General features: G+C 43.8%; 1 protein-coding gene across 12 annotated transcripts in view; it reads right to left on the minus strand.

The window, feature by feature from the left end:
* RAD51B (RAD51 paralog B) overlaps window positions 1–21,852 on the minus strand; it is a 447,505-nt gene that overhangs the window by 51,253 nt on the left and 374,400 nt on the right. For 3 of the 12 annotated variants that reach the window (XM_068398407.1, XM_068398406.1, XM_068398408.1), the window contains exon 11: window positions 13,425–13,518. The exons of the other annotated variants lie outside the window; for them this stretch is intronic. In XM_068398407.1, the coding sequence (XP_068254508.1) occupies window positions 13,472–13,518 (47 nt within the window). In that variant the 3' untranslated portion in view covers window positions 13,425–13,471. The remainder of the gene's footprint in view (window positions 1–13,424; window positions 13,519–21,852) is intronic. 12 annotated transcript variants of the gene reach the window in all.

The raw sequence follows: 21,852 nt of genomic DNA on the forward strand, positions 1-21,852 counted from the left end.
CAGCATCACTTCCTGCCTTTCTGTGTGTATGTTCATAGGAAATCTTTCATCTGATTTTTTTCAAAGCCCAATCCCACTTGGCTAGCAAGCTCAGGCAAGATCCAGCCAACAACAGTATAGGCACAACAAGTTTCAACAAAAATATTTGTTGCAAGAACACTCTTTGATTCATTTGCCCTTCCTTGGCTGAACCTTGACTACACCCATCCTGATGCACACTTGTGGAGTGCCACTGCCATGTCAGGATCCAAGTTCAATTTCTACACTCCCAAGTTACTCCTTCTGGCTTTGAAAACTATCCAGGTGGCTGCACAAGGGGCTACAGAAACTTCAGGAGATGGCAGAGTTGGTGAGAGGACCTGCCTGAGAAGCAAAGAAAGGGGAGATACTCACACTCTACCAGCCCATCCCCATCCGATCTGCCCACAATGTGCTGTTGTAAAGAGTTTGCAGTGAAGCTGGGGATTTGGCACTGACATGGTGTGGAATAGTCATCAGGTATTTAAAACAGAGCTGAGAGAACAAAGAAGGGCTTTGTAGTGCAAGGCAGCACTGAAAACCCTGAGACTCTGCCAGCCAGCTTGCATGGAGTGTTTGCTAATGTACACACTGGAGTGCATTCCTCTCATTTGATTACATGACAGTTTTATATACCAGGTATACTCAGAGGGTTTTTCTTAACCCTTTCAGTCCTCCACTATTTATAAATTTTAAAGAGACTCACAGTGGTTTCATTTCTGCCGTCTTGTACATGCATGTAACTTCAGTCACGAAAGGCTGAGCATGTGCTGAGGGCAACTGGATATGGATGTATACATTGAAAGTACTCTTATCTATGTTGCGAGGAACAGCAGAAGTAATTATGCATAAAACAACTAGAAAATTAATTCATTCCTTACTCATGCTATAGTTTTCTGCATCTCCCCTGATGTAAGCACTGAGTATAAAGAGGCTTGTTTAAAGGACCACTATCATTCTCTCTCCAGAGCATAAAATGAAGGACGCAGAGGCTGCTGTTACAGCCCCCACTTGTTAGCCCAGGGAGAAGGGAGCCAGGACCCCCGTTGGCTAATGCCACATTCTACCTTGTACTGTATTACAGGTTTCTACTGTAAAATGAGGATAATCATACGTGCCCTTCTTGGTGAAGTTCTTTGAGACCTACAGCTAAAACGTGTTGTCTATAATCAGGCAATGCCCTATGCATTCAGGCAAAAGGACCTCTCATTCGTACGATGTGAGGCATACAGATGGGTGCAGGACCAAGGCCTAAAATTGCAGGGGTTTGGGTGCTTTAGTGCCAAGTAGTTGAGAACAGTAAAGTATTCTTACTTTCCTGTTCTGCTAATGCACAAAGTAAATTTCTTAGCCATAACTATAATACTACACAATTAAATTTTCAGATCTGCTGTGGTGCCTTTCATAAATTCTAAGCTGCAGGACTATTAAGTTATCAAGTTAAAAGATTAACTTCTGTTAATTAAGTTAAAAGAATAAGAGAGACACTGAAAGAGATGTTTGTGGTTAAAAAAAATCCTCAGCACCCATACTGTTGCCTGTATTTTTAATGTTGGTAGCTCATAGACCAACATCTAATTAAGCTCACAGAACCTCTGCGAAGCATTTAACTGGGAATTATTTTCCTGCTTAGCCACCCAGAGAAACAATCAGGAGATGAAAGTTACAGTGTCTTGCCCAACATTTGAGTGTCAGAGGTAGCATTAGAATTCATGAGGTTCCTACTCCCATACTCCAAGTACTTAACAAAGCAGGGTTTGACTCGTAGGTAGACAGGAATTGTTTGGGGCTGGTGTCTGGAATCAGATGGACAGAGAGAAAGGAAGGTGAAGGAAGGGGAAGGTTATTGCAACGGTGGAAAAGAGTACACACAGGCAAAGAAGGCTGGTGCTAGATGAGTGAGGAGTGGGCTGGAATAAAGGCAAACCAAGCCACTGAACTAAGCCTCCATAAGTCACTCAGAGATTCTTACCACAGTAAGAGTGATTTCAAAATAGGTCCCAAAACAGATGGATGTACACAGAGGACACAGCAATGGGAGTAGTTCTGCATTTTTGTACACATGAGCAGGCAGACTCTTGCTGGAATACTTGTACGTGCTTGAGTTTGTAAAGAAGGAGAATAATTTCCCAAACCAGATGCACGATTAGATACCACAAGCAGGTTAACCAAAAATCACAGACAAGAAGCAGCACATATCCTGTTTCCAAACTAATGGTATTTTCAGTAAAGAATGACAGAAAATTTGACTTATTGGCAGAACTAACTTAAAAAAGGAAAGCACTTTTTGAAGTTTCCACTTGAACACTGATAGCTTTTTAAAACTATTATTAGCTGTGAGATCCTTCTTTGGATGACAGAAAAAAATGTTACGTTTCTAATGGTGTAAAGGAACTGGAAGCATCACAGAGGTTCTTACGGGAAAGTCAGATGTTTCATAAATCGTACTGCAGATGATACATTCAGACAAATATCTGCGTCCTGTTTCTGGAACTGTGTATTATTCTTAATTACTTTTTCCTACTGTTAGATTGTGTAACTTGGAAATAATGTGACACTTCTGAAAGAGAAATATTTTCTATTATGGAAATGTATTTTGTACTATGAGAAAAGGGGGAGGAGGGACTCAGATGATAGCATTTCTCAGCAGTCTTTAGCTCTAATGATCACAAAATGCTGCTGCCTCAGTGTAACACTGCTACATGTGAATGTAAAAGACCAAGACTCATCTCACATTCCTTCTCCTCCCAAAGGGTCATGATACACACAGACAGTTCTACAACTGCAGAGGCCCACATGGCTCAGTTATCTTCCCCATACCATTAGACACATATAAATGTGTGAGACACAGCACCCTTGGATGCCAGGAGAGCATTTATGATGCCTAACTATATACTGCCTTCACTTCACAAACTGATAGCACTCTTTCCCAGCCATCTGAATTCCTCAGCTCAAATAAAAGCCAAAGAAAAATCCTGCTGCTTAGTCAAACACAAAAAAATACCGGTGATGCTGGCAGAAGAGGCAAAATTTTAGACACGCTAGCAATTACCGTGCTGTATCAAAAGAACAGACTGCTGTCACAGTGGCACGGAGTGTCAAGGTCTGTCTGCATGCCTCCCTGATGTAGGATACGCAAACAACAATGATGGCCAAAAAAGCGTTGTTCTAGATGGTGACTCTTAAGGAACATGGTGCCATTCTGATGTCCGAGGCCATGGACACATGAGCATCCAGCTCTGAGGACTGGGACCACAGTGTGATCTGCATCTTTATGGCCTCAAGCTTTACTTTTGGTAGTCGCTGCATTTGGGATGATTTGAAGAGGTTTGAGTTCACTTTCCATGCAGCGTCTTGCTTAGTAAATAACAAGCCATTTCCCCCAGCACACATGACTGTACAGATTACCTGGTTCAGTTTAAGGACTTCAGATCTTTTCAGGGAGATAAATATAAGAAATTTGAAAACTGAAAGGGACGAATCTTCAGAACTCCCTTAGGAAAAGGGCTAACTGTGGCCATAAATTTCAGTGTCTTCAGGAAACTCCTTTGCAATCTTGTACAGTGCTTTTTAAACAATAATTAATGTGGAAAACATGGAACTGTACACACTGCTATCTCAAAGGAGAAAGAAGAAATTTGAATGAGAAATCAAACTGATTATTAAAACAATCAGTGTGCTTTTTATTGAGGCCAGAAAGATAGACAAAACAGAGAAAAATGACACTTGCTTAACATAATGCTATTTTATCAAGTACACAGGGTCTTAATAAAGGAATATAATAATTTCTCAAACATATTCTACAAGTAAATATTAAATCTCCACACCCATCCTGTGAATGGCTGCAATTAACATACATAGCAGCTTTCCTTTAAAATCACATGTGGCTTATACAACACTGAATCCTGCCAAAACATCCCTGGTAGTGCATCAACAAAGTAATGAATGCACAGCTCTGGGAATGGTGCTGGTTAAGCTCTACATGGGAATCAGTAGAGGAAACACGTAACACTGTGGCTTTTTAAGTTCTACGAAATAATGGAAATGGCATCTTTTTTTTTCCCCTCTCAGTGGAGTAATGGAACAGTAGATAAACTGTGCAAAACCACAGCTAAATATTTAGAACCCACAAGGAAAAAGTCCTTTGAACAAATCAAGCTATTTCACTTTACAGGCTGGGAAGGAAGAGAGAGACAGAGGGTCTGTTATTGTTATTTCTATTTTTAAACACATACAAGATGTTCAGATACTATGCTGATAGGGGCTACATAAGCACCAAAAGAAAAAAGGGTAGGAATTTTTTCCATGGGATTCTTATACCTTTATAAGGGTCATCTGGGCTTCAACCTTTAGCAGCACCTTCTCCAATCAAGACATCTGGAAATGTCTCAAAACTATTTCAAAAACCAGTGGAAATACTGCAACATAACACATGGCCTCCAGGTCACCTGGAGATATGATGGGTACTTGGAATTCCCAAGGATTTCCTCTAAAATGACTACATTCCCTATCTGCTCGTTGCCCACCATCACATAGTTAAGGTTTTTCATTTAAAGAATGCTCAAAGAAGTTTCTCTGACATTAAAGCATAAAATATAGGCTGACAAGGAAAGGTACTTAAAAGTTTTGAAATATTTTTCAATTCATTAAGCAATTATATTATTTCATACTCTGTACCTCGGTTTTCCTACCTGTAACTGATTTTATTGTAAAAGACAATTTACTTACCTAGAAGGACTACTATGAGGCCTAATGAATATTTTCTAAATATTTAAAGAAGGCTAAAGAACAAGCATGGGGGAAATGGTGATTTGAAACACAAATGAAAATAAATGGAAAACATACAGAGAAGGAATTGAAGGTTATCTCCATGTAACAGGACAGAGACTAAGATACAGGATCTACACAAATGTGGATCCTCAAACTTCATCCTAACCTTCATTCTGCTTTAAGTAAAAACTCCCACAGATGGAGTGCACCTATACCGAGAATAGGAGTGGCTTTAGTTTCCCTGTTGATTTCATACTGATCAAATAAATTACTGTACAAAATTTGTGTCCATACTCCCAAGAAAGAGAAAACATGCTTCTCAGAGTTCCCAGGAATCAACACAATGATCCAAATCACAAAATGAAGGAAAAATAGCCCTGAGAAAGAAGCAAAGAGAAGTCAACTCAGACATAACTCAAGACAAATCTTCCTAACTCAGAGACTGTGAAGACTTTACAGGGTGTCTCCATGCCTCAATCACTAGTCTGTTAACCATTCAACATGTACTGGGGTTTGCTACTGAGAAACTGTAAAATATTTTATAAATATTAATTCATTATGCTTCACAGTCCACGAATAAGCTTTAGCTGATACATTTCTCCACAACAACTTGCATTGCTGACTACCTCCAGTCCAACCTTGCTGCTAATGCCTCAGTGATGAGGCAAGGCACCTTCAACTGGAAGTCTTCTGTTTTGGATCCAACCTACTGCACAGAACAGATGTTAAATTTCTGCAAAAGATGAGGAACAGGAAGCCAAAAAATAAGCACATTTTTAAGGTACCTGCTGCTGCATCTGAAAGCAGCTTTGCTTAGAAATCAAGTCTGAGACAGTCCCACCACTTTGCATTTCAGTATCTTTCACTGAAAGATAATTTTACTCACATTAGCTAACTGAGCTTTTAAACAACATTTGGGATTGTATCACTGATCCTGTTTCATGCCCAGATATGTTCATTGAGACAGAATATACGGTAAGTTAAGTGATTTTTTGAGGTTTATATAAAATACCACAGAGCAAAGATGGGGTGAGGATTCAGGAGTCCTGCCTCCCAGTCTGGCACCACTGCACGCACTGCTAGCCAGCCGCCATTCAGTGCTCCGGTGCTAGCTTAGCTTGTCTGGCCCAATAATAATGAAAGGAAGAAAGGATTTTTCACTAGGAATTTGGAGTATTTTCTCATTATAACCAACCAGCATGACCAGAAAAAGAGCCCTGATGCAATCTGTGGGCCTAGTTTCTCACTCCCCTGCTGGCAGAGCCTGAAAGGCTGCTGGGGCCACAAGCCCCGCTCCTCCAGGAGAGGGGAGGGAGAATGTGCAGAACCAGATCCTGTCCGTCATGTCTGGTATCCTGCTTTCAGCACTGCCCAGAGCTTCACAGTTCAGGGAAAAGCAAACAAACAAATAAAAAATCCCCCCCGCTTCCCCTTTCCAGCACCCATGGCCTGTGGTGCAGTAACCAAGGAAGCGGCTCTTCCCATTACCCTTAGCCAACCTTTCAAGCAGACGAGGATAGGGCAAGGATAAATGCCAGCAAAAATCTCACCTTCGATCTTGTCATTCAGGCCAAAACTAGAAATAGGGCAGGACAGGCATGATTTGGTATCTTAAGGACAGAGAAGGGGCCTCCTGCCTGGAAATGAGGGCAGCTGAGTGTGCTGTGGGGGGAAAATGGTGGCCTGGGGGAGGTTAGTGCACAGAGGGTTAATGTGCTTTTCCTCTGGCACTTCAGCAGGGTGCCCAGGGTATTGATTACTGCCCTCCACAAAAGCAAGTCATCGGAGGGGGATTTTCTTCTTTCCTCTCATGGTCACCCTCGACACTAAAGCTGCAGCTGAGGGGCCTTCTCCTGGACAAGGCACAGCAGGAATAATCCCACAAGGCTGGGAGGAAAGGGCAGAGGCCGAAGGGCAGGGAAGGTCAGCGCCAGGCCAGCACGATGTGGAGCTGCTGGAGCAGGCAGAAGGTCTGTTTCTGGGTCCCCCAAGCCCTCCTGCCAGAAACTTAAGATGCACTTTGGGAGACCCAGGGACAAGGCTCACGGTAACCTGGAGTAATGGAGAGCTGACAGCGTCTGTCCTGGGAGCGGGAGCAGGGGGAGGAGAGGGCTCTGTGCTTCAAACCCGCCGATGTGACCGTGAGTTGTTCTGCTTGCGACAGCACAGCCTCAACACGCTTGTGGTTTCTTGTGCAAGGAGAAGCTGCACTCAGATAAAGCGAGAGGAGATACCAGCTGAAGCAGTGCAAGGGAAGTGAAAACACTGCCAAGTTTTTGCTCACTGTAATGCATGTGTGCACGTTTTCTAATACAGATGAAAGAAACAATGCAAAGCCACAACACAAAGTTGTGCCACGCCATCACAAGTCCTCAGCTGTGTGCTCCACTCTGCCGTAGACTTACTCACCACTCTGCCGTAGACTTACTCAGCTTAATTCCTCTTTTACACATAGTCACAAGTCACAGCAGATCTTTTGCACTTAATGGAGTCACACGTCTGTACAACAGGCACAAGAGACAACCAGACTCAAGGTCTCGGTCTTGCTGTTCCTGTAATGGGGATAAAGACCACCACATACGTCCACTTGGGCTGCAGGTGCACTCCTGGCCCTCCTTCAGGCTTGCTGTGACCCTGAGCAGGCGCTGGGGGAACTGGGGGGCCAGAGGGATTTGTAACACTCCATATGCATACCAAGGCCTCCTGCATATTCCTTTCAACTCCAGTCTGACATGTGGCACTTTCCCCTCTCTGCCATTGGCTTTTCTCCTTCCTTTTCTTTTCACTTAAACACAAATAACTCTGGAATTGAACTTTCCTGGCTGTGATTACATGATTGTGCACAGGCCAAGCACATAGAAGATTCATCCTCCCTCTCCCCTGCCATCTACTCCTTCCATCAGGCCCGTTGTTTGGCCTTGTCGTACACCCTGTCATACAGTCCGCTTCCCACAATTGTGTGAGACTTTGGTCACGGTGAGACTCAAGGCCTTCACAACAGCTCCTACACGAGCCCATCATTGCTAGTGATGGAGCACAAGACAGAGCAGGCAGGCAGCATTCTACCTGAAAGCCATGTTTGATCTGCCCAGTAAGAGAGGCCAGGCAGATGGGAACATAGGCTTCTTGTACCAGATTATGCCAGTACTCTGCTTCCAGCAAAAGCCAACTCATTCAGAAGAAAGAAAAAAAAGTTAGTGTACCTAGCCAGTTGTAAAGTGGGAGTAAACAGAAATATTCCTCTCTTTCCTTCCTTGACAGGGCAGCCAAAGATACACTGTTACATTGAGAACTTTTCTGCCATAAATTTGAGCATCCTTTTTTTTCCCCATCTGATCTCACTTATCTCACCATGGTTTTTGGCTAGTAGCGGGGAAACAAGAATTTAATGTAGATACGATGTTTGGATCTGGAACCAATCTTTCTTATAACACAGGGATGTTTGGTTTCATGTATGTTTTGATTTAACCCATTATTATGCTACATGAATCCAATTAAAAATCTGGATACATGCCTGACTCTGTCAAAAGTTAGAGCTCTGAATCTGTTGTTTCATCATTAGCAGAAAGAGAAACGGAAACCAAATAAAAATAAGGAGAAGGGAATAAAAAAGGAAATTTACAGAACACCTTCCAATGGCAGCTGCTAAATCTCATAAGAATGTGCTATCTGCAGTTTTGGGAATATCACCTCTCCACCTTAAGATACTACAGGACCTGGTTATGAAAGTGCTAATTCCCAGGATGCAAAGCTGGGGACACAACAACTTCATTCCCAATACAGCCAAGCACACTGTGTATTTTTCTTATCATTTTTATCATCCAGAAAGAGAGAATTTCTCCTTGTTCCTGAAATTAACCCTTTGCCTCTGACAAGGAAGCCCAAAGAAGCAATTTGGCTGCACAGGACTCAGAGGCTGCACAGGCTGAAAGAGGAAAACACGAAGCACTACCTTTTCCTCTGAAAGTGCACAGGCACTGCTTATTTTGGGCACGAGTGACTTAGAATTTGAAGATATTTCCTGGCATGTATTTAATCGCCATGCTTTTTAATTACTTCTCCACATGACGGATGAGGTTTTTTGTTGAAATGAGGTCACAGTTGTTTTACCTTTCCTCCCATGCTGGGACTATTTGCTGTGTCAATTTGTGTAGCTTAGAAAAATATATGCACATCCTCTGAGCTGGGGCCTGGCAACATAAAGCAAAGCCGATTTTGGCTCCCTCCACTTGGCAGTTAGTGAAAACCAGGAGCCTTTGGGTGCAGGCTGCGATGGTGCACGGAGTGCCCTCCGCCATGCTGGAAGGAATCACTGCAGACACCTCCCCCTGGCCACAGGGGACATGGGGCAACTTCGGCCTCAAAAGTATAGGGTAATGATGTGCCTCACCGGGACCCACTTCTCCATCCTCGCACAGCCATCCCACACTGGAGGAGAAGAAGGATCCTGGGCTCTTCTCTCCTGTGCAGTTTCAGGGAGAGGTAAGGACTCTGGCCCTCTGCCCCTTGGCACCAACATGAGACAAGCCCGCCACTCTTGTCATTTCTGTCATTCCAGCCACCCGCCATGGAGTAGCTCTGGATGCAGTGCTCAAAGCAGCACTTCTTGACCTCCTCTTTCTTTTCAGTTCTCCTCATCCTCTGCACAAATAACTCTGCTCTTTCAACAGCAGTACAAGTAAAACTAAGAATTTCAAGAGAGGGAGGACACTGCTGATATGTACCCAGCCCAAAACATATCTGCCAAGCTCTAGAGCCTTGAGCCGACTGGCCTGGGCAGTGTGGAGAGGGAAGGAGTCCTATGCCAATGCACTGCCCAAATTTGGTTCGAGAGAAAAAAGCCTGCAACGTGACAACACACACACGGCACCACCTCCCATTTGCACACAACCAATGTCTCTGGCCAGCTTTGATCAGTGCCCTGGCTGGAATGTGCAAGGTTCAGTGTATGATCAGACTTCAGTCACTCAGCCTCCCAAGTCAGCCCTGGAAGAAAAGAAAAAACCAGACACATCCACTTGCTGGTTTCCCCAAGCTGAACTTGACAATCATTTATGGCATCCTCCAAAGATGGGCTGCTGTCTTGTCCCTGACCTTGGCTGTAAATTCCAGTATTGTCGTTACCTCCATTAGAGCCTCCTTAGTCTGGTCTGTTGCCCTCTGAGCCTGGCACTGGCTAAGGACGCACCAAAAAGTATTGTGTGAGAGGCTCTGGTTACATGCCAGAGACCCAAAAACTCATCTCCCTTAAAGCCAGGAGAAGATATGGGAATCAAGCAGGACTGCTGCAGTAACAACACTGTTTGTTCCGACCCCTAACCTCTCTGGCTCCATAATATCAACATGGTGAAGACATCTGATAAAAAAGTGGGACTTTGGTAAAATAACTGCTGTCCTTGCCAGGCATTAATCTCAGTCCCTCTGGAAGGCTCTCCCTGGAGTCCATAGTCATACCCCGATGTGAAGGGTGTTCCCCCGCTGGATGCTCTCTGTGCCTGTGCCCCAGTCCCTTGCTTTTTGGGAATTGGAGCCTGGAGGCGTCAGAAGCTCCAGTCATACCAAATGAAGCTGTGGCAGACATCCCTAAATTATTAATGTCTTTAAATACTAAGTGCACTCAGGAACCAATTCAGCCTGCAGCACACAGGCTGTGCATCAACAGGGTCCCCAAAGAAGTTGCAGAAAAAAAATCTCACTAAGGACTGTGAAGCAGTAATTCTGTCCACACTGACATATTTGTTTCTCCCATGGACAGAGGATACACACGGTCACGAATTACTGCATTTGTAAGCACGTCCGCTCCTCTTGCTGTTTCAGTCACTCCTCATCCCTGGGAGAGACAACTGTCCTAACTAAAAGTTCCACTTTATTCACATCCAAGAAGGTAGTCTTGCAACCTGGAAGAAGACTGACACCTTTCAGTTATATGGCAGGAGCATCATACCTCCAAATCTGCAATCTGACTTGAGTAAGGGCTCTGATTCTGTCACTGGAAAGACTGCAATCCATTAACATAGCTCTGCTATGCACACTTTGATATTTATCTTTAACCACATCCCTTTAAAACTAACCTTACTGACAGCTTACTTCTGTAAGCTTCCATTTTGCTATTCATTTAGTTTCATCCCGCTATGACTGCGGTCGCTCCTACCTCTGGCTCCCCTGGCTACAGACCACTAGCACAACTGGCCTGCAGATAACAACTCTGACATGGATGCTGTGTTAGCAGTTTGCTGTTTTCATGCAGTTTTAATTTTGTTTCAAGAGGAACTGATGCTGATTTTTGCTCCTGTTTCAACATTTGGCAGAAGCATGGAATTCTGCATGTTATAGGAAACAGGAAGAAAGTTTTAACTTCAACTGCTTAGGATGTACATGCACAAACATCACACTCAAAGTGCATGCTCCTCCTGTTTATCCCCTCCACACCTTAATTTTTCTGTTCTCTTTCTCTGCTCTTCTGGGAATGTATCTCTTTCACTTCTGCTCATCTCTCTCCCACACCCATAGGCATGCACTGATTTGTTATTGCTAGGTCACTTGTGATTACAGGTCTGGATACGCCAGTTTATTGCAAGGTTGTCCCTGGCTTGATAGGCTGTTTGCTGTTTTGTTATTACAGTGCTTAAGCCTCATTCTTCCAGTTTGCTCTCTTTCACACACACACACACCACCACAACATATTTATTTTGAAATGGCAAACACAAACATTGACTTGGGCTTTGCAAACAATTTGAAAGGGACTGAGGGAAAAGGGGGTTATAAGCCCTGGAAATGCCAGCCTCCCTGCTTTGCCTGACTTCTCTGTTTGCCATTTTTTCTGTGGTACTGGAGTATAAAGCTTCAAGTGCCGCAAAAGCTGTGCGTTTGTTTGCTTTGCTTGGCTGCAGAAGCACAGACACAGCATATTCATCTGGGAAGCTGTTAGCTGGGGTTGGGGAAAACCACTGGTCCCTTTTGGCTACACAGACATTGGCCATAGCTGTTACAAGTTAGATTTGGCCCCCTAGAGCAACAGGCAACAAACATAAAGAATTGAAAACCTCTCAAAATTATTATTGATGCATTTACACTTATCAAATATAACAGCAACATCCCCCCCGCCCCGCCCCCGAAATGTGTTTCGGGGTCCCTTCCAAAAAGAGGGGGATTTCAAAGCAAACCTACACCTATCCTCGCAGCAGACAGAATTTCCGTTCTATTTTGAAAAGTCCTGTGTATACCCCCACTGCATTCCTCCTCTTCCCCCTCCCACAAAAAAAAAAAAATAAGGCAAACTTCTGGGCATAGCTTAAAAGCCACAAAACTTCCTCCATGTGTGTATTCTCCAGCTCCACTGCAGATATTTGGAGTTACATAAAACTGGGCAGTTAGCGATTCTGGCAGCTGAAAAATTACAAAGTTCAGGGGCTGAGGAGGGCGTGGGCCAAGCTGAAGTTTTCCGGAGCGCCGTACCAGATGGAGCAGAGGAAAAACACTTCTCTCTCAAGGCTCAGGAAGGTGGAGTTAAAAGCTCTGAACGTGAAACAAATTTCAGGGAATGTTCTCCATTCCCTGTTCCCTGTGGACACTGGTATTGCCAGTGCTGGTTGTCAAGGACGGTTTGGACCTTAAAAAGCAATGAATGTGCCTTTCTGTATGTGGCGATGCAATACTTTTACAGTGACACGGCAGAGACTGACATGCTCCAGTTACCCCCCAGTAGCCAGAGCTGTGCAAGCCTTCTCCCTTATGAACCAGCAGCACGTTTCCATTTCCATCTGGACAGTTGATGCGTAAGGACGAGATCAAAGTGCATCAAGTAATAAACTGCACTGGCTACCAAACATGCTCCAAGTCAGCACATTTACACTAGAAGATGGTTTTGTGTTAGAACATCTGCTTACTGGGATGATGCTAAATTTAACTGTTACATTTAAAATTATGTCTGAAAACAGGTAACTCCTAAGTTATAACCTGGACTTATAACTATTCAGGTAGGAACAGTCACCCTTCTTATCTACTCTGAGTGCTGAACAGTGTGTTAGTTAGCATGTGTTGTAAGATACTGGAATTTTTCAATGTAAGTAGTCCCAACTGGGTTTTAAAACATCCTGGCTAGTCAGGCTTAATTTTCTAGCTCTGGACAGGGTTTTAAAACATGCTTGCAACTGTGACTAGCTGTGATCACACTAGGAAGAAAATAGCCTTTAACCATGCATTAGTTAACAAATACTGGAATATTGTTTCCAGTCTTAAAGCATGCAGTGCAAGGAAGACATTGACAAGCTGAAGTGAAGCCCAGTGAAAGGACCCTAAAATGGTTAGGGGCTGGAGCAGGTGACATACACACAGAGGCTGGGAGAACTCAAATTCTTCAGCCTAGAGAAGGCTAAGGCAGAAGACTTTGTATAAGACGACAGAATATTTGAACTTGATTATTTTAATGAAAATGCTGATAAAGAAGCCAAATTTAGAGGTTTTACAGAAGATAATTTGTCTACTAGGATCTGGAATAACTCACTTCACATGAGCAAAAAACAGTCATTTGATTTTTGATTCTCATCATTATCTGAAATGGAAACCGGCCCCAATGACCTAGAGAGGAGACACTGTATATATCACAGTACCAAGTACTAAGCAACTAATTCACTTACTATTAGGGATGGAAATTTCTTTTAAAGCAGGAATTTTCTGCATGGTGTCATCCGTTCTCAGAGACATTGGCATGGCAAGATCGAGTCTGTTTACCTATGTATTTTGAACACACAAAAGACAAACTTCTATAACTCAATATGGAATCAGTCATCTAACTAAATACAGTAACTACTTATGTGCTATGCGGTCTTGGTCAAGTCACTCAAAAGCTTACCACTTGAGATTATGGTTCTGCAGCAGTCTAAATTAAACTAACAGTTGGCTTATGTGGTCCAGCTCTGGCTAAGCATTCCCATTCCTCCCTTACACCCAACACATTGCTCATCACACCATTCACCAAGCTGTTTCCCCGATCTAGGTCAATGTAAAGCTCACCTAACAAAAAGTAACATATCCTTTTCTACACACCAGGATCACAATAACAGCTAAAGCTATAGGTAAGAAGTAACATTTAACACCACTTTTCCATTTCATTTTAGATAGCTGCAATTTTCCTCAGGTTTGGAGTTGCTTTTTTTTTTTTTTTGAGAAGGGAAAGGGAAGTTTTGGAAAATTCAATAAAACTCATTCTTATATGCAAAATATAATTTGAACATGCTTTTTCTGTTACTGTCAGTTCACATCCTTCGGAAAAAGCTGAAGTGAAAATTAATGAAATTCAGTGAATGCTTGCTGGAAAATGTTTGCTTTATAACAAAAACACAGGCATGCCATAACAATGCTTGGAATGGAAGGCAGAAAGCATTTCGTGTACTTTTTATATCTTAGAGAACGTTATGTAATTTGTTACTTAGATGTCATTAAGCTACAAAAAAAAAAAAAAAAGACTAGACATATCAAATAAAAATTATGAAAATGCCCTTTTTTTTCCCCTGTAGTACTGCCTGTAGGGCCCAGGGTTCTGACCCAGGTAAGACTCTCCGTCTGGCAAGCAACTACGGGACTTGAAGTTGCAAGCTCCAGCTGCACTGAAGCTCGCTCTCTCTGTGCTGGAGCCCCCTTGCAGACCACAGTGATCTGCCGAAGTCGATTTTTTTTCTCTCTGTCTGGGATCTGGCAATGACCTCCTGCAACCTAATTGCTCTCCCCACCAGCCTTTTCTCCAGGCTCTATGTTGACCTGGTGAATGCTTCTAGCTGTAAGGAGATGAAAAGAAGGTAAGGAAAAAATGGAGAAAAAAAAAATGCAAGCCCTGCAGATGAAAGTCTGGAGCAGTGTTTTCCTTTCCAAAGTGCTGCTACATTCCCATAAGCTTGTGGTTTCCTGCATTCTGCTGGAGGGCTTTTCTATTTTTTTTAAAATCCTTCTGGTGATATCTGAAGAGGGAAAATGTCCAGCACTAACAGGAGGCCTTTTGTTCTATTCGTTTCTAAATGGACTTTAACCCAGTTACTACAGACTGAGTCACTGTAGAAACAAATAAAATAAAAGCTCTCTGTTTTGTCCCTCTGGACAGGTCAGGGACATGTTATGTTCTGTTCTCCTTCTCCTGCTTTCTGGAAGCAGTACTAGACCTGGCATTACACTGCAATAATAATGAACATAGTTTATGGCTGTTCTTTTTTATATGTCCTGGCAATCTCTACAAAGTTGATACTCCAATAAAGCCAGCATTTCATTAATAAAATAAATGCACAAGGGGCGTATCTTTAGGTAATGAGATGAAATTAAACTGGAGAAAGGCCGGGGACCAGGGACCAGTAAGATGTGGGTAAGTGTGACACATATAGGTGCATGTCTGAGCTGTTTTGGTACCTTCTCAGACCTCAAATCTTTTAATGACTCACAGCAAACAACTGCTTGTCTCCGAATATGACTGTCAGATTCCCTTGCTATCAGGCTGAATTTTAGGCTGAATCTGAGGGTTGAATTTCGGTCATTCCTTGCAGTTCTGTTTGCTATGACAAGTTATATCCTGTCACCATACATAAATTTTAGGGTAAATCATTATCTATTTAGATCCCAAACACTTAAATGAAAACAGACCTTAAAAAAATAAGCATCCTATACATAGGCCTGTGGTTCCCTGGGGCTTACTGATCTCTGGAGGCTCTGGAAAGTCTGTGCACAAGAGGATTGCTCCTCCTCTTCACCCCTTTCTCTCACCAGCCCGCCTTCCCTGAAAACTTATTTAACTCTTTGGTGTTCTCTTATTTCTGAGCTCTCAGCAGTGGCAAAACAGCTGCCTGTTGTGGCTGGCAAGCGCAGAACCAGGCTATAGGCTTGCTTTCACCCCCCTTTTGTACCCTCCCCTAGAGCTAGTGACTTGGTTGCTTATCTAAAGCCATTGTGCTGTTTTCCCACAGGGCTCTTCCTGGTCCAGGGTACTCCAACTCGTTTTTAAAGTGAGGAAGTTTTATACTGAGAAGTTTTATACAGGGAAGAAGGTAGTAGTAGGTGGGCCAGAAATATTTTTTGCAGCTGGGGAATGGGCATGCATGCAAAGCCAGGACAGCGATAGACAGCAACACTTAGTGGAGAGGATTTTGTACAAGAATATGACCATGCTGTGCTGCACAGAGAACTAAACACAGGCAAAGCCAAGGCCATTCCAGGCCATGGGCATGAGTCAGCAGAAGTTTCACATGTGGCTGGTATTGCGCTGGGCATGGGAGGGCAGAGAGCACAGAGCCAGGACTACACTGATGCCAGAGCTGGTGTGCAGAGTCAGGACTGAGCTCAGCATTGTGCCAGCCCTCCTGCTGCCCCCCTTCTCTCTCCCATTTCCCAGCAAACTTGTCATCCTACAGCCACGGCACTCCGGGACAAATGGCACATGTTCCCACACCTGCTCGGAGCTGTGTGGAAAGACTGTCCTAGCTGCTGAGGTTTGCTGGAGAACAGAAGTACTTTGGCCATGCCTCCTTCTCCTGGTTAGATTTCTTGTGCCAGTCTTGGGATTCCTCAACCCGGAAACAGTTCAGAAATGGTTTGTCGACCCCTTTTGCTCTGTCAGAACAGCTGAGAGTAAAGGGCTTGCACAGCAAATGAAAAGTGAATATGAACTGTTACCCTATTGACTTCTTAACACTGTATTCTGTCTGCAGGAGCCTTATCAGTCTACACAAGCTGCAGCACGAGTTACAAAAAAACAAGTCAACTGGTCAGCAAGGGCTCCATGATCTTGGTGCTACTTAGCACCATTATTCTTACCTAACTTTTCCTTTGGTTTATTCTGCAACAGCCACAAGAGACCAAAATATGGTCCAGGTTTAGCATAATCTGGGAGTGTAGGTGGCTGCATTACCCTTCCCTTGTTACAGTAGCAGCAAGGGGCACAAAGACAGCCTCTTCCCTTACCTTGTTCCTTGCTACTACAGTATCAGTGTTTCACTGGGATGGTCCTCACATCACTTGGGCCAATAGAAAAAAAATGCAAAAAAAATTCCATCCCAACTAGAGAACTGGATGGGTTTCAGAGCCTGTCAAAAGCAAGTAAAGCAGCAAAACATTCTGAAGTTCAGATAGCAGATTCTTTGGGACAGTTTCCAAGCAAATATATGTTCATTTCTTGGCTGAATCCAATTTTAAACAAAAATTAGAATGGTGAACATGGAGAAAATTTTGTGACCAGCAGAAGCAAAACATCTGTTTCTTTACCGGAGACAACTGAACTCCAGATGTTGTCAACATCACATAATTCTAGAAAAGCCAATCTCTTTGTGGGTTGCCCTGAGAAAGGTCATGTCACTGAACTCTTGGTGACTGAATGGCTTTTGTACTGGAAAATCCACTCCCAGACGTGCGCTGCATGCTGGAGTTTCACAGAATCACAGAATCACAGAATGTTAGGGATTGGAAGGGACCTCGAAAGATCATCTAGTCCAATCCCTCTGCCGGAGCAGGATTGCCTAGACCATATCACACAGGAACGCGTCCAGGCGGGTTTTGAATGTCTCCAGAGAAGGAGACTCCACAACCTCTCTGGGCAGCCTGGTCCAGTGTTCGGTCACCCTCACCGTAAAGAAGTTTTTCCTCATATTTATGTGGAACCTCCTGTGTTCCGGCTTGCACCCGTTGCCCTTTGTCCTGTCAAGGGATGTCAGTGAGAAGAGCCTGGCTCCATCCTCATGACACTTGCCCTTTACATATTTAGAAACATTAATGAGGTCACCCCTCAGTCTCCTCTTCTCTAAGCTAAAGAGACCCAGCTCCCTCAGCCTCTCCTCATAAGGGAGATGTTCCACTCCAAAGGGAGTTGTTTGATGCAACTTGCTTTGCCATCAGATTAGGCAGAAGGCAAAAAGAGATCACAAGGAGATATCCCACTTTATAATAGCAAGCTGGTCTCATAGATCCTGCATGACTTGTGCTTGTGCTCATTCCTCTTGAAACCTGTTGAACATGTTTGCTGTTACAGGATGCTGCCTCAAGCTGTCAGTAAGACAATCAAATACCTTTACCTCAGCCGGGTTGGTTTATAGGAACAGCACTCATCAATATAGATACAGTTTACAAATGAGAATCAGTGCTGACACTGACTTTACATTCCTCTGGAGGACATCATGCTGCTGAGAGAAGTACTAACTTAAGTTCATGCTAGAGCATTCCGTGCCAGCAAACAGCACAGACAGAAGGAAAACATTTGAATCTCCTTTCAGGATAGAGTTCTTTCTCAGTTTTGGGCAGCAACAACTGGGCTCCTTAGTTCCAATACCACTTCTTCTGCCTCTTAACCTTTGAGTCCCTGACATCAATAAAATGCTAACCATCAATTTTAGAAGCACTACAATCCTCACATCACGTGTCATGTATTTCCCTTCTCTGTTTCACACGTGGAGCCTGTAGGCCATGTTTGTGCATGTGAGAGAGGGAGGGGAAATAGATGACACATGATCTGAGGGTTACAGTGAGACTACGTGCATCTGCTTTGGGACGCAATGGTATGGCACAAATGAATGCAGTGTGTTTGTATGATACGGAGGCACATGACTATACATACCACTGGGTAGCTCTGTGAAGATGTCAGTGGAACTGCTTTTCTTTTGTAAAAGCTGTTCTCCCTTGCCAGAATTTTTTTTTCAGTCGCAACTCTACTATTACTTTGCAACACAAAAAGATTCTCAGTGAAATCTGTTTTTTTGACACTGTAGATACTAGGAAAGCTTAAGAATTTTCTATGTACCATCTGATGTGGAGTCAAAACGTGCAACAGTGATACGCAGTGCACATTATATACTAAATTGATTAGGAAATGGGTTTAAGCAAAAGAATAATATAACTTGCATCCATTTCCCATTCAAGAAGGGATGCACAAAAGAGTCAGTCACTCAACTCAACAGGGTGATCAGTGGGTCTGCCTGGGAACGCACTTATTTACAAAAGGGCACATTATGGCTTTAGAGCTTGTTGGAGTGAAGCAGGCTTAAATATGAGTGTGCATATGAATCGATCTATTTTATAACTTGTAAGCTGCTCTCTGATATACTCCACCCTCCAGTGACCTTTTGCTCAGAAATTAACCTAATCCACACACAAATTGAGCTTCCCTACTTCATTGCTGTCACCAACAGCTGTTTTCTGCTTATTTGCACCTAACGCAAAACTTCAGTTACCTTTTTATTTTTATAACTACTGAAGTCAGTTTATGATGAGTTTTACCAGTTGCTTACACCAGGCTGCACTGCCTACATTTATTATGTGGTATGGTTGGGTTTGATGCAAAAAAGATTTTGCATCAACAAACAAATGATAAAAAGCTCCAGAAAGCAATCTGAGCAGAGGAATGAATTTCTGCTAAGACCTTTGACAGTAGATTCACTGGCTTCCAGCTGATCAGACAGACTTTCAGCTCCTTGCTGGCTTTATTCTCGTGTGATCTGAAGGCATTTGGATAGTGCATTTTAAACCAATTGATTGTTTTCTCAAAGTCTGCATAGGGGTCGGGGAGAAAGGGGAGTATCTTTCTTGCTAATGTTAGCCAGACAATGGCAGCTTAACTGTAAAGCCCCCTAAAAGAGAATAAGCCTATTGTGTCCCCAGCGTGTTTCCCACATTTCAAAGGCCACTAAGTAGCACCAGCATCTTTGCCTCTGGGTTACTGAGAAGACAGACTCTTATGCTTATTAAATGATGGCTTTCCCTAATGATTTGAAACAAAAAAGGCACACACATACAAAGCCAGAGATGTGCGCATTTAAGGCTTCTCCTGCCACAAGGTCAAACACGTGAAAAGACACAACAAAAAGTTTGGCCCCGAGATACCAGAGTAGCCCCACTTGCCCATCTCTCCCACACCGGCCCTTACGCTCTTTTCTACTGAGAGAGCCCCCGATTCCTGCACAATTAAGCACAGCACCAATGGCATTTCTGCTGCCTCTCCTTCCACTTGGCTTCACTGCTGAGAAAGGAGCTTGTTCGGCGGGGAGGCGGGCACTGCTGCCTGAATAGTCTCTGAAGCATTCATTATCTCCTGCCTAATTACATGGCCAGCATAGTGGTGGTGTTGTGGGAACATTGCATCACATTAATCAGCAAGGGGATGTGCCAAGATGAAAGGGTCCCCTTGTGTCTGCTCTCCTCTGTGGAAAATGGGCAGGAGGGTGGGGGAAGGAGCAGGGTATTTATCAAGTGGCGAGGGAGGGAGGGAAGGAAGGCACAGCAGGTGCACCCGAGCTCAGCCTGGCCCTGCTGCCATCTTCCCAGGCCAGTGCTCTTGTAGCAAATACACATTTTGTGTTCACACAAGGTGATGGACCGATGTCTCCCAAGTCTGAAACCCTTTACCACAGCACAGGAACAAGCAAGGGTGGCGAGGTGGCACATCGCTCAGTTGCTCCAGGAGGGAGTGGGAGCTAACCCTCCACAGCCTATCCTGCCCTCAGCCCTTTCTGATCAGAAATGGGACTACCTATTTGAACAAGCTGGGATTTGGCTGCAACGTGGCCACGAGGCTTCACAGAAAGTCATTGTCCCTTGAAACACCCTCCAAACACATTCTCCTCCAACAGTTCCTGAGTCAAATGTTAAACAGTAGCTGTGATGGGCCTCCTGGATCAAAGTCAAGCTAGTACCCAAAAGCAAAAGTCTCATTTCCCAAAGCCTGCTGGTGAGAACCCCAGTTCACCCACACAGTATAATTTTTAAATGGACTCTTGAAATCTGAGAAGAGATCTCATTTCCTCCTATCTTTGTCCCACTTGCAGGGCATTTGAAAGGCTTTGTAAGGCTTTGCATAGATGCTTCTCTGTGTGTTGGGGTTGGGGGGAGGGTTGAAGCATCTACACGGTGGCTGTTTGGCACCCTGCAAAATACTGGGTCAGACTGGAATACCAAATGACAGTCCTTGGCTGAGCTGCTTATTGCTGTGAGATACAATAGCAGCGCTCTGGAGAGAATAAGGAAAGGTAACAGAAAAATGAAGACATTACAAATGCAGTTCTTTGCATCAGTTAGCCTCTACCATTCACTTTTGATTCAGTCAATTCAGATCATCCCTCTTTAAAATCCTGCAAGGACTCAACTCTTCCCGTTTCGCTTCCTGCAGGTCTTCTGTCCATCACAGCTTTTCTGCACTGGAGCTGTGCTGCAGGTTGACTTCAATTGCTTTGAACTGCAATGTCTTGCCTCCAAACCCCATTATTTTTCCAATGCATCTGGCTTATTAATGCAGGCTATTAAAGGCACTTTGGAAGCAGATTTACTGAGATGCAGATAAGTTTATCTGCCACAAAGTAGGTGTGAATGCCAGTTCCTTCTGCAGTGACTGTTGCCAAGTCCTCCCACTGGTATCCCATGCTGTTTTGTGGACAATTGGGGCAGCCTGCTTATCTGTGTGCCACCTATTGTGCTGGAGTCACCCTGACCCAGTGCCACCTTTCTATTCAAATACCGTTGCGGAGTCAGGTGGTGTTCTTTGGGTTTCAGCACACAGGGAGCATCGCTTCTGTGATACCGGATGGTTGTATACTAAAAGACTTGACTTCATTGCCCTCTGGTGAGAGGAGTATATACAACAGGGACTATCAACATTTTTTTTTGAGGGAGACCAAATGGGACCTGCCTAGGTTACAAGTGGCAACCAAACTGAGGAAGGGCAAACTTCCAGTTAATCTTGTTGCATATAACATAAACTGAGTATATGGAGCAGGAGGGAGCATTTAATATAGCTGACCTCCAGATATCATCTCTCCATTCTGGGCTTTTAATGCCTACAGTGTTGCTCTGGTTTACCTCTGCTTCTTGATCTTTGGGCACAAAAAGAAAGAATGTCCACTGCGATACAGAGGATGTTTAAATCCAGCATGAAGACTGCATGGCCAAGCAGCTCTCTTAGTCCCACTACCACAATCCCTGGTTCGTTTTCACCCTTGTTCCAGTGCTAGAGATCCACACTAGCAAAGAGCATCTCAGGTTAGTTTCCACATTTGCTAGGTTTGAAAGGAATTCTTCCTCTGTCTTTTGGGCACCTTTAAATAAACTAACTTT

Source organism: Nyctibius grandis, chromosome 4 (genome assembly GCF_013368605.1).
Source record: "Nyctibius grandis isolate bNycGra1 chromosome 4, bNycGra1.pri, whole genome shotgun sequence".
In the NCBI taxonomy this organism is placed as follows: Eukaryota; Metazoa; Chordata; class Aves; order Nyctibiiformes; family Nyctibiidae; genus Nyctibius; species Nyctibius grandis.